We start from the raw sequence: 12,530 nt of genomic DNA on the forward strand, positions 1-12,530 counted from the left end.
ATGCACCACCCCTATAAGGAAAACCTCTCCCAAAAAAAAAAAAAAGAAAGAAAGAAAGAAAGAAACAGATAGACCCAGAGAAAATTGATGAGAACATAGTTGAACTCAAAACAACCATCAGTCAACAAGATATAATCGGCATCTGTAGACCGCTTCGTCCAACAGCAGAAAACACATTTTTCTCCGGCTCACATGGAATATTTCCCAAGATACACCATATTATGGGCCATACAATATATCTTAACAAAAGAATAAAAATCATACAATGTTTGTTTTCAGACCACAAGAGAATTAAACTAGAATAAGAGAAAATAGCTGGAAAATCCTCAAATACTTGGAGGTTAAACAACATACTTCTAAATAATACACGAATCAAAAATAAAAAGAGAAACTTTATTTCTCAAGATAAATTTTTTAATTAAGAATTATTTAATTCCATTTGTTATTATTTTTTTTAATTTGACCAGAAAGAGAGAGAGAAAGGGAAAGGGAGAAAGCAAGCTGCCAGATCTGGGACTTAAACCATGGTCGGCCATGTGAGAATCCAGCACCTTTAACCACCACACCACCTGCTAGCCCCAAATCTCAAGAGAAATTTAATAATTTTTTTTCAACTAAGTGAAAAAGAAAGTCTAACATCAAAATTTTGGAAGCAGCAATGGCAGCGCACAGACAGAAATTTCTAGCATTCACTGCATCTATTAGAAAAGAAGAAAGACCAGGGACCAGCAGTTAGCATAATGGCTATGTTGCTGGATTCCCATGTCTTCGAGTGTGGTTCAAGTCCTGGACCCGGTGGCTTAAACTCACGCCAGGCGCATGTATGTGCGTGCCCAAGATCCCGAGAGGAGAATGGAGGAGAAGGGATTGCGGCATGGCCATCTCTCCTGGGGGGTGATTTCTCACTTTCTGTCTCTCTCTGTCTTTCTGGCGAGTGCATACACCCTATAGCAAAAATCTCTCCAAAGAAAAGAAAAGAAAAAAGAAAAGAAAAGAAAAAAGACTAAAAATCAATCATGTAAACTTCTATTTTAGGAAACTAGAAAAAGAAGAGCAAATTCAATCTAAAGTAAGCAGAAGCAAAGAAATAAGAGGCCCAGCCACAGTGGCACAGGCTGTAGGGCGCAGCTACATGATACTGGAGCCACATGGGAGTCCTGAGTTGGGGTCCTGGCCAATGAGGTCACACCTGTACTTTGAAACCCTCTCAAAGGTATCCTTCTCTCTCTCAATAAATAAACAAACTTTAAAAAATAATAGTAATTAGAGCAGAAAGCATATAAATGAACATAGGAAATCAATAGAGAAAATCAATAAAACCAAAAACTGATTCTTTGAAAAGATCAATAAAATCAATAAATCTATCATCAGGCTAACTAAAACTCCAGGCCCTGGAAGGAGACTCAGAGGTTTGTCTCATATTGACAACCTACGAACAACTACTTATGCTGGACAGGAAGATAAGAACGCTAAAAACAAAATTCTTTTTCACTTAATCAATTAAAAACATAGTACTGAGCACCTACTATGTGCCAGACTGTATTCTAAGTGCTTGAAATATATCAGTTAACAACATGCATGATAAATAAGTAAACTATATAGTACATTACAAAGTACTTAGTGGAAAAAGAGGTTATATAGAGGGTTAGCTGCATTTCTCCCTATGTTGGGACGAATACATATAAATAAAAGCATATATATATATATATATGCATATACACAGAAAATATTTTTATCTTCTCCTCTTTCATCCCCTTATCATGTAATACAGAATGTGTTAATAACAGCTAATATCACAGTATTTAAGTTACAGGATACGAAAAAGGACTTTCCATTCTCTTCTATGGAAGGGTACTCATGTTTTCCATTGTGCATAGGATAATCGTGTTGAGTAGGAGTATGGCTTTATTACTGCCTTTATTTGGAGACTAGGTATGGCTTAAAGGTATGTGTATGAGTGCCAGGTTGGCTAGAGGTACTAGAGTGTCATCAGAAAAGTCATGGCGTATTTTTCTATGCTCTTCTATGCAAAAGTGTGTCAGGTGTGTGAGTCAAACTGGCTGGGCTCTGGTACCCGGGGACTGGAGCAAACACTAAGCCAAGTGTTTCTGTGAAAGTATTTTGTAGATGTGATTAACATCTGTAATCACTTCACTTTCACAAAAAACTATTATCCTCTGTAATCAGAGAGGGCTTCGCTCAGTTAGTTGAATAGCCTTAAAAGTAGCACTGAGGGTACCATCAGTTAGTATAATGGCTGTGTTGCTGGACTCCCATATAGTCGACCACGGTTCGAGTCCTGGACCTGGTGGCTTGAACTCATGCCAGGCACATGTGCGTATGTGCCCAGAATCTGAAGAGGAGAATGGAGGAGAAGGGACTGCAGCATGGCCACCCCCTGGGGGGTGATTTCTCACTTTCTGTCTCTCTGTCTCTCTCTGTCTTTCTGGCGAGTGCACGCGCCCTATAGCAAAAACCTCCTCTCCTCCCTTACCTCAAAAAAAAAAAAAAATTGCAGAACTGAAGTTTTCCTGCAGAACAAGGAACTGACCTGTAGACTTCAGTTCCCCCCAAGGCTTTCCAGTCAACCCGTACTATAAATTTTGGACTTGCATAGCCTGTTGTCACAATCACATAAGCCAATTTCTAGCAATAAAATTATTAATATGTAAATAATCTACTAGCTTCGTTTCTCTGGTAGAACTCTGACAGACACAGAGAAAATGACATTGGGCAAAAACTTGCAATGAAGGAGTTGCCACACAAATATCTATGAAGCAGCAAGCCCAGAGTATTCACGAACAGCGAGGAGGCCAGTGCAGTCAGCTCAGCGTGAGCGAGGGGGAGAGGAGGAGAATGGGAACACGTGCAGGCCGTGAGCTGAAAGAACTCCTTTACCACCCTTTCCATACGTCAAGCCTACATCATGACAAAAAATGACGCTGCCATCACCCAAGTGTCTCTCCTTCTCAAAACTGATACAAATGAATGCTGGCAAAAGTTTCTGTTGCTACTAGAAGCTCTGTCGTTTTAATTCATCTGACACCCAGTCTACATACTGAGAGCACCCCCTATGAGCTCTCACACGCCGGGAGTTTCTCTCTCTCTCAGGAGTTTCTCTCTCTCAGGAATTTGGAGCCAGAAGTCAGGTCAGAAAGGATCCCGCCACCTGAGCACGAAGCAAAACCTGACTGGCCACTGCAGGCAGAGGGATAGCTTATGTTGGGTGAGCTGGCAGTTTACTGCATGGAGAACGTCATGCTGATGCCCTAACTGATCCCAGCCAGGTCACACTGGAAAAATGACTAGGCGCTGCCAAAGGCAGATAATAGTGATTTGGGTCTATTGAGTCTGATAAAACCTTTTGCTGAGGCTTCCCAGGCTCTGACTTATCCCAGCAAAAGGGAGACCATCACCACCAATTTTCTTTGCAAAGGTATCAAAACAATCATTTTAAGTACATTTGTTAATCTGGAAAGATGTTCATGATTATATATTAATATAAAGTGAAGAAAAGGCAACACAACCACATTAATCATACACATTGTTTTGTTTTGTTTTGTTTTGTTTTGTTTTGTTTTGGAGAGGTTTTTGCTATAGGGCACATGCACTCACCAGAAAGACAGAGAGACAGAAAGTGAGAAATCACTCCCTCAGGGGGGATGGCCACGCTGCAATCCCTTCTTCTTCATTCTCCTCTCGGGATCTTGGGTACGCACATGCTCCCAGCATGAGTTTAAGCCACCGGGTCCAGGACTTGAACCACGGTTGACTACATGGGAGTCCAGTGACATAGCCACTATGGCAACTGCTGGTCCCGACACATTGATTCTTTTTTTTTTTTAAGAATTATTTATTCATTCATGTATTTTAATTTGACCAGAGAGAGAGAGGGGAAAAAAATGAGAAAGCAAGCCACCAGTTTCGAGACTCAAACTGCAGCCACGTGGAAGCATCCAGCTCCTTAACCACTACGCCACCTGCTGGTTCCCACACATTGATTCTTAAATGCATGTCAACTTCATAAACATTAACATAGAAAAAAATGAATCTCTAATCTAAGAAATATAAGAGTTAATGCGCACATGAAATATTACAACGCTCTGTGATTAGTGGAATTACAGGCCATTTTCATTTTCTTCTTTTTGCTTTCTGTATCTTCTTTTCCCATAATAGCATGAATAGCTTAAATAAAATTGGTTGTGACTTATAAGTAGAAACCCTTCCATGTATATAAGGCCCTCCTAGCCCCTTTCCTACCCACTCAGAAAAGTGAATTGACACCTAAAATATCAAGAAAGTTGGAGCAGAGCTGTTACAGCCTGCTCTTACATATGAGGAAGTATGAGACTCAGAGGAGTTAGGTCACTTACCCAGCATCATCGAAGTGGGTATTCCAGCCAAGATTAGAGACTAAGTGTACTGAAGGTGCCCTCCAAGCCAGCACACTAGCTTTGTGCCATGTCCTCAGTTCATGCACCCCTAGAAGTAAAGCTTACGATAAGCTAAGCTGTCTTTACCTCTGCCAGGCGGGAGTGCTTGTGGACGTTCTCGCCTTTTTGCACACTGGGCGCCAGCTGCTGCAGGACGCCCCTGCTGCTTGTCAGTGCTCTGGTCAGCCGAGCAAACTTCCCCCAGCCTGAAGCATGTGGAAGAATGAAAAGACAGGGTCAGCCATGTCCCGAAGCAGCAGGCACACGCACATCACCGGTAATGCTATTAGAAACAGATACCCCCATTGTCCTCCTGGGCTCACATGAAGCACTCTGCAACCAGTCACTCTTCCCCCACAAGCAAGACCCACTGTTCAGAAAAGCACATTGACACACTCAAATTTGTGTAGCAATTTATTTTTCCCATGCGCTTTCATTTCTTCCTAAGCATAACTTGGTGAACTACATTGGGCAGGTTTTAGTACCACTTTACAAACAAGAAACTGAGGCCCAGAGCACCTGGACAACTGGAAAGAATTTAGAATCTGGATCATTCCACTCTGGCCCAAAATCATGCATTTAAGCTGTTCCTCTGCCTTAGTGACTTGGCTCAGGCTTCCCAATCCCTATACTTTCTGCTCTTACAGAACTGAGCTGATTCTGGATTTTAAATGGGTGAGTCAGTCAAAGGGCCATTTCATGCACTAACTTCTCCAAGGCCAGGAAAATAAGAAATTAATTCAACATCCAGATAGATAGGGAAAAGCACTGGTGGACTGTAGTCTGCTCTGGGATAGTTGGTGACAGGCCTTCCTAAAATAAATATCTCAAAGGACTAGAGACTGAACTTGAAGTTTAAAAATAATAATAATAATCGGGATAGGAGTCCTATTTTGGCTCCAGCTTACTTTGTGATCTCCACTAATAAGTTGTTCAAGTTGTCTAGAGTTCAACTCTCTCATCTGTACAGTGGAAATTAAAATATTCTACCTGCCTAGTAACATAGTGTCTCAGTTTAAAGGGTTCTGTTTAGTGGGCTAAAACAGAGGCTGTTTTGAAGTCTTCTTGGCCCTCTGAACTAATATCTTCAGAAAAAGTAAAACACTAGCTTGTTTTTCTACCTATCCTTCTTCATACCCTAGAATCTAAGAGGATCTAAGAGTGATCTTTACTGAGAATCTAAGATGTATGAATAATCTTGACTGCTTTGAAATGCCCCCAAAGGCAATCATCCATTCCAACATCCAATGACCCATCTGCATCAAGGTTATGTGCATGGCAATTTCCCCAGGAGTTCCCTGAAAGCCTGTCAGGCCCGAGTTTCAAGGGCGCCAAAGAACTGGACAAATAAATAGAGCATGTAGCTACTGTTACATGACAGGTAAAAGCAGGATTAGGCAATTTCATTTTTTAGCCTTTAGAGTTTAGAAGTATTGAGCGCTTTCCAGCAGAAATCTCAGCTGCCAAATTTTCCCCTGGAACACCTTTCCAAGACAGACTTTAGATAATGGAGTTCAGCAGAAGAATGAAACTTTTGTCGCACAACCTTTAAGAATTGTCTTTTGGATACATTTTTGTCAACACAGAAAGAACAGCAAATCAGTCTTTTTATATATCATTTCAAAAGTGTTGGGCTTTGATAAAAGTTAGTGGTACTTTCAATTCTACTGATGCCATGAAGCAGAGTTGTAGAATTGGTGGGGTTGCCTTCAAAAGAGGCACATAGCGGGTTTAGCTGTGGGCATCCCATTAATGCTCATAGGAGGGAACAGCCCAGACTCTGCAGGGCTATTTGACATCTCCCCCAAATGCACCATTTACAAATGTGCTCACTAGCATGTGCAGGTGGGAACTGCTGACTAGAATTTCTTTAAGTCTCCTTCAGTGCTAGATTCTCCTTCAGCTCAAAACAAAACTGGAATTGAATTCTGCAAAGCTTTAAAGAGGAGCAGAGTATATACATTTCAGCCAGGTAGGAAACAGCTGTGCATGCAGACAGCAGCAAGGGCTCCGCACCACCATCATCACCACCACGACCCACACTATGGGAGCAATGGTGAGGCAGGCGCCCCAGATCTCACCTAGCAGAGAGCTCAGAGTCCTGGTCCATCAGCTGATACAGTATAAAAGAATGAAAAGAAAGATCCCTGGACCTCTGGGCATTTTCCTGGATACAGGGTAGTCTGTCTGTCTGTCTGTCTCTCTCTCTCTCTCTGGCTTAGCCATGATTCTTTCCAAGAATGTAGCTTTTCTAGCAGTTAACTTTCAGCTGGCTGAGCAGAGGCCATGAAGAGGTGAGTGGCTGGATTAGAAATGGATGGGCAGTGTGAAATTTCTCCATTACCCTCTACCCAGGATAGGCAGATTCTGCCTTTTCTGGAGGAAAGAAATAAGTTCTCTCCCATGTGCCCACCCTATGTTTTCCTTTCTGGAAAAGGAATACTTGATAATAGCTCTTATGTCTAGCCAGGAGAAAGAACAGATTCATTCATTCATCCATTCTATGAACTTGTATCAGACACAGTACTAGGTACTAGAGAAAAATATTGCAAGTTTAGTAGGAATTAGATGTACTCAGGAAGGAATGAAAGGACAGCCCACATGAAGGAACGGCACCTACAAAGACAGAAGACCAAGAAGGGTAATGTGTCAGTAAAGAGCAGGACGTTCTAAATGGCTGGATGATGAGGCGTGGCTTAGAGTGTGACGAGGATGTAGAGAGTAGCCTGAAGTGAGACTAAAGAGACTGTCAGGGGCCAGATTGGGAAAAATTTAGACAGTAGAATTTAGATAGTAACTTGAGAAAGTCTAACTACATCCAGAAGCCCTGAGGAATTACCAAGGGAATTTAAATATGGTGAGGAGTGAGATGTTTGCTAAGTTGTATTTTATAAGAAATGCACATTAGTGTGGATGGTGGAGTAAAAGAGGTTGACAGGAAGAGTCAGAACCCAGGAAAAAGACCATGTCAACCTGGACAAGTGCTGTGGCCTAGCCAGGAGCAGGGGAACACTTGAAAGTTAACTACAGAAGCAGAATCAACAGGAGCCTGTGAACAATAGCTGTAGAGGAAGAGGCAATCCCTGAAGTCCCAGTTTCAATGATTGGAGTGACAGCCATTCATTGAGACTGAAACCATAGGAAGAGAAGCGATCAGGTTTGTTGGAAGATAATACATACAAATCAAACCTATGATGTCCCTTATAGCAGAGCATGAGAAAAAGTAAGTCTCCTATTGTCCGAAAGGCCTGTGAGGAGGAGATAACCAATGAGAAGCCAGCTCAAGATGATCTCATTCAAGAGAAGCCAGATGATCATTTTCCACAAAGAAAATACAGTCAAGATTTCCCATATACTCACTCATTCAGCTTTTACACACACACACACACACACACACACACACACACACACACACACATTCCAAACAGCAAACCTAGCTTGACTTCCATTCTCTACCCCATGCCATCTGAGGGCGCTATTCGTCAGAGTAGGGGAACTAATTCAAAGGCATACAGTTAAGTAAGGATAAGGAAGTCAGTCCAGCATAGCTCACTGAAAGGATCATGAGTACTGATGCTGCAAATGAAGAGGGGGCTTGGGAAGCAACCCCAGGCTCAAACTAAACCTGAGGTTCTGGGTCAAAAGGGAGTTACTTTGTGTCAGATGTTGAGTCTACTGTCAAGTTCTCATGTGTTTACCCCTTTGTGAGTAGTCTGTGGGAAAATGTGAGGCAAGAGCTGGCTTCACGCTTAACTATCAAAAGGCACCCACCCCAACCCCATGCCCAAAGTCAGGCACTACATGTCAGAGAAAACCAAGTAATGCTAAAGACAATTTGAGTACAACTGACCTGAAGGACTAATCAAAGGGTGGGGAAACATTCTCAATGGCTATTCCTAGGAGCAATTATCTGGGAATTTTCTAGGGTTTCACATTATTCACCCTTCCATTCCATTTCAAAAGCGAATTCTAAACAAGCCTGGGTCAGCAAGACTTCTAAGACTCTTAGTGCTGACTGGGGTGCTGTACTGAAAACCCAGCTGGGTCTGCTGGAAACAAATGCTGAGAGCACTTCCAAGAATAAATGGCAAGTCAGGAGAACAAACCAGCCACATGGGCAGTGTATTTTCCAGTTAGATTTGATCCCTGTAGCCTGAACTGAAGTTTATAGACTTTTGACCAACAAACCCTGGTGAATTATCATGCTCTTCCATCATCAACAGACTAATGAAATTTGACCCCATCCAAAGCAGACCACCAAACCAAAGTGGGCCAGGGGCACAGTGACATGACAAGTGGGAGGGTCTGAATTTATCTGCCATGGCATTTGACATGGACAGGCTTATAAAGTCATATCTTTGAGGACACATTAGGCATGATCCACTACAGGATTACTTTATTAAGGGCTAAAGTGTGTGTGTGTGTGTGTGTGTGTGTGTTACAGATCAAACCACGGGTTACTCCTATTTATTTCTCTAACAACAAGAATTAATATCTGTTTCTCTTGGCTAATAAGGAATAGGGTAAATGTGTATGTGTGTGCCCATGAGTTTGTGAGTGTCTGTGCATATTAAAACTCTTATTTAAAAAAAAAAAAAAAACCTCTTATTAGCAAGGAAATGCATCATTGAGGCAGATTAAATTATTCCTAAAAAAAATCTAAACATAGATGAGTCTCACTACTTTGCTTTATCTCTCCTTTCAAAGGTTTTGCGCAGACATGTAGGTAAGGAGTATTCTTTGTTAGGTGTCCCTTTCCTACTAAATAATACGGCATGTCACCTAAGAGTGCTCCATTGGTGATGGAAAAAAAAATAATAACAATAACATCTAGACTCAACGAATCATGTACCTTAAATTTTTAAGAACAAGCTTTCCAAAGTAAATGTCAAAAATATCCCATTGCTTTTAACATGTTATTCATGAGTTTATCTGGTTAAAAAGGTAAGCAGCCTTTCTACGAGGTAAGAAGATGACACTTAATCATGAGTGAGTCAATTGCTACACAATACTTATGGCACTGAGAAATCCTCAAATCAGAAACCAGAATCTCAGTAACTACATTGAGTTGTCAGGAAAGTCATGACGCATTTTTGCATTGAAAAATATGTCATGACTTTTCCAACAACCCAATAAATCTAGAAGAATGAGACTTTAGGACACAGAGACACTGGTTGAGAGACTACATTTGTTGCAGCTTTAGAACCAAAAATGCAGGCTAAAATTGATTTATTGAGCTATCAGACAGTTAGAGAAAAATAAGATGTACTGGTATACATGGAACTGCGGTCTGAGCTCCATAAATGTGAGAGTCTAAATGTACCGGGATTTTAGGTACCCTCAGAGGACATAGGCCCTGAGAGAGCATCCACATAATGCCTTTTATTTCCTCCTATAATACTCACTTAGCAATCAAAATTTTGTCACATCAAGAATACTGTGGCCATTTGAGTCTCCCCCTGGACTCCTTACTCATCTCTCTGCTGCATCTCAGGAAACCACAAGGAACAGAGTTCTCAGACAGAAATCGAAAATTGAAAAATATGTCATGACTTTTCCAACAACCCAATAAATCTAGAAGAATGAGACTTTAGGACACAGAGACACTGGTTGAGAGACTACATTTGTTGCAGCTTTAGAACCAAAAATGCAGGCTAAAATTGATTTATTGAGCTATCAGACAGTTAGAGAAAAATAAGATGTACTGGTATACATGGAACTGCGGTCTGAGCTCCATAAATGTGAGAGTCTAAATGTACCGGGATTTTAGGTACCCTCAGAGGACATAGGCCCTGAGAGAGCATCCACATAATGCCTTTTATTTCCTCCTATAATACTCACTTAGCAATCAAAATTTTGTCACATCAAGAATACTGTGGCCATTTGAGTCTCCCCCTGGACTCCTTACTCATCTCTCTGCTGCATCTCAGGAAACCACAAGGAACAGAGTTCTCAGACAGAAATCGAAAATCAGCAAGAGCCAGGGACCACTGCAACATGAAATAGCCCCTAGGCTCTTGGCCATCTTGAGTGAACGCTGTGGAAGAGGACTATGAAGATAGTGTTGTGACGCGCTCTGGTTCCAAAACTCTGGGCTAACAAGCCATTTTCTGTATATCCTGGTAAGCTGGATCTCTTCCGGGGGAGTTGCATCAAACATCCTGAGTCATCTCCTCTCCTAGGTCCTGATGTTATTCAGAAAACACATGCACAGGATATGGCTGAAGTGAGCACTAAAATCTGTGCTTACAGAGCAGATTAAATGGCCCAGAAGACAATGTTACTCAACACACTGGCCTCATCAATGTCACACATTCCAAAAGAAGTAACCAGGCACAAACTTAATTCAATCAACCATAGAGATAAAGATGTGCTCTAAGCCTCCAGAAGTGCTCAGTCCAATCTAAGAAAATTTGTTTATCATCACAAAATATAATCACGATAATGCAATATAATCACAATAATGTGAAATTTGTTTATCATCACGATAATGCAATATAATCACAATAATGTGGTCACAGACTGCCCCATTTGGGTGACTGACATTTGTCATATAAAAATCTAAAAAGTGGGACCAGCAGTTAGCATAATGGCTATGTCGCTGGACTCCCATGTAGTCGACCGCGGTTCGAGTCCTGGACCCAGTGGCTTAAACTCAAGCCGGGCGTTTGTGTGTGTGCCCAAGATCCCGAGAGGAGAATGGAGGAGAAGGGATTGCGGCGTGGCCATCCCCTCTGGGGGTGGTTAAGGCAATGGATACTCCCACAGGGCCGACCATGGTTAGAGTCCTGGACCTGCAGCTTGCTTTCTCACTTTCCTTCTCTCCATGTTTCTGTCTTTCTCTGGTCCAATGACAATAAATGAATGAATAAATAAAATTAAATAAATAATTCTTTTTTGAAAATCTAAGAAGTGTTAGTCCTGTGTCCTAGTGAATAAGGGAGCTGAATCCCGCATGGGGTTTTTTCCAGCCGCTTAAAAAACATGTTGTATGCATGCATCCTTGCCACCCCCACAAAATGCCAACAGGATGGAAAATAGAGAAGACGGGGTTGCAGCATGAGCAAGACCCGTGCAGGAGGGTGTTTTCTCCCTCTCCCTCTCCCTCTCCCTCTCCCTTCCTCTCTCTGACTCTTGGTTTCTCTGTGGTGAGCACAGACACTCTCTGACAATTAAAAAAAATCATCTAAAGAGATTCTGATGATACCAGCGTTGCCCAACTATCTTCTTCTTGTCTAACCATTATTGTTCCATTATTGTTCACCTAAAAATGTATGAAACTGATTCAAATGCTTTCTTAAACAGTGTTTTTTTTCCTCTCCTTCTTCTCCCCCAATACAGTCTAGAATGACACAATACTTTACCCAAAACAATCTTTAAATCTTGATCTTTACACAGAGATTGCCTTGGCAACCAAATTCTCTGTAGTGAAAGCCACACACGAAAGGCAAAAAAGGCATAAATGTATTTGTACAAATCAGAATTACAAACCTTTACATGAATCATCCTCAATTGGCTGTTTGAAAGCTGTTATGTCACTGAAAGTGCAAAGAAATAAAACCACTTTATCCTGTTCGTTTCGAATTGGAGCAATTTTCACAAAGAACCACACAGGTGTCCCTGAAAGGAATATCAAAAGGTTGGTCAGTAATTTGCATTCTCATTTGAGGGGCTATGGAAGCAAAGACTTGGAGATGAATAGGCACAAATATTAATTCATTTTTTAAATCATCTCATTTCTTTAGGTGCTACGGTCTCACATCATTAATTTTTCTGATGGAATAAAAGTTTTCACCATTAACTACCCAGTGGGAGTTTTCTTATGTTCAAATATTTGAGTAACTGCAGATCTTTAAGCCTTGTAAAATATTTAGGAAAATGGGTTGGAAAATCCCACCTGTTTCTTATTATGGGAGAAACAGGTACAGTAAGTAGAGACTTAAAGACTTACCTTAGACCACATAGTGGACAGTAAAAAGTAGGAGCCAAGATGGGTCCTGCCAGCCAGAGCCAGCAGACAATGCAAACTCAAATTATAAACTCCATCCATTGCTTAAGGACCCCACTATCCAAATCTAGTTTGGGAATCCATCAATG

The 12,530-nt window shown here is 41.3% G+C and overlaps 1 protein-coding gene across 1 annotated transcript in view; it reads right to left on the bottom strand.

The window, feature by feature from the left end:
* The window catches only part of KCNH1 (potassium voltage-gated channel subfamily H member 1), a 375,558-nt gene that overhangs the window by 311,628 nt on the left and 51,400 nt on the right, over positions 1–12,530 (bottom strand). The window contains exons 4-5 of the mRNA XM_006163695.2: positions 11,925–12,053; positions 4,521–4,639 (exon numbers count right to left, since the gene is read on the bottom strand). Coding sequence (XP_006163757.1) covers positions 4,521–4,639; positions 11,925–12,053 — 248 coding nt within the window. The remainder of the gene's footprint in view (positions 1–4,520; positions 4,640–11,924; positions 12,054–12,530) is intronic.

This window comes from Tupaia chinensis, unplaced genomic scaffold (genome assembly GCF_000334495.1).
Source record: "Tupaia chinensis unplaced genomic scaffold, TupChi_1.0 Scaffold142846_1, whole genome shotgun sequence".
Lineage (NCBI taxonomy): Eukaryota > Metazoa > Chordata > Mammalia > Scandentia > Tupaiidae > Tupaia > Tupaia belangeri.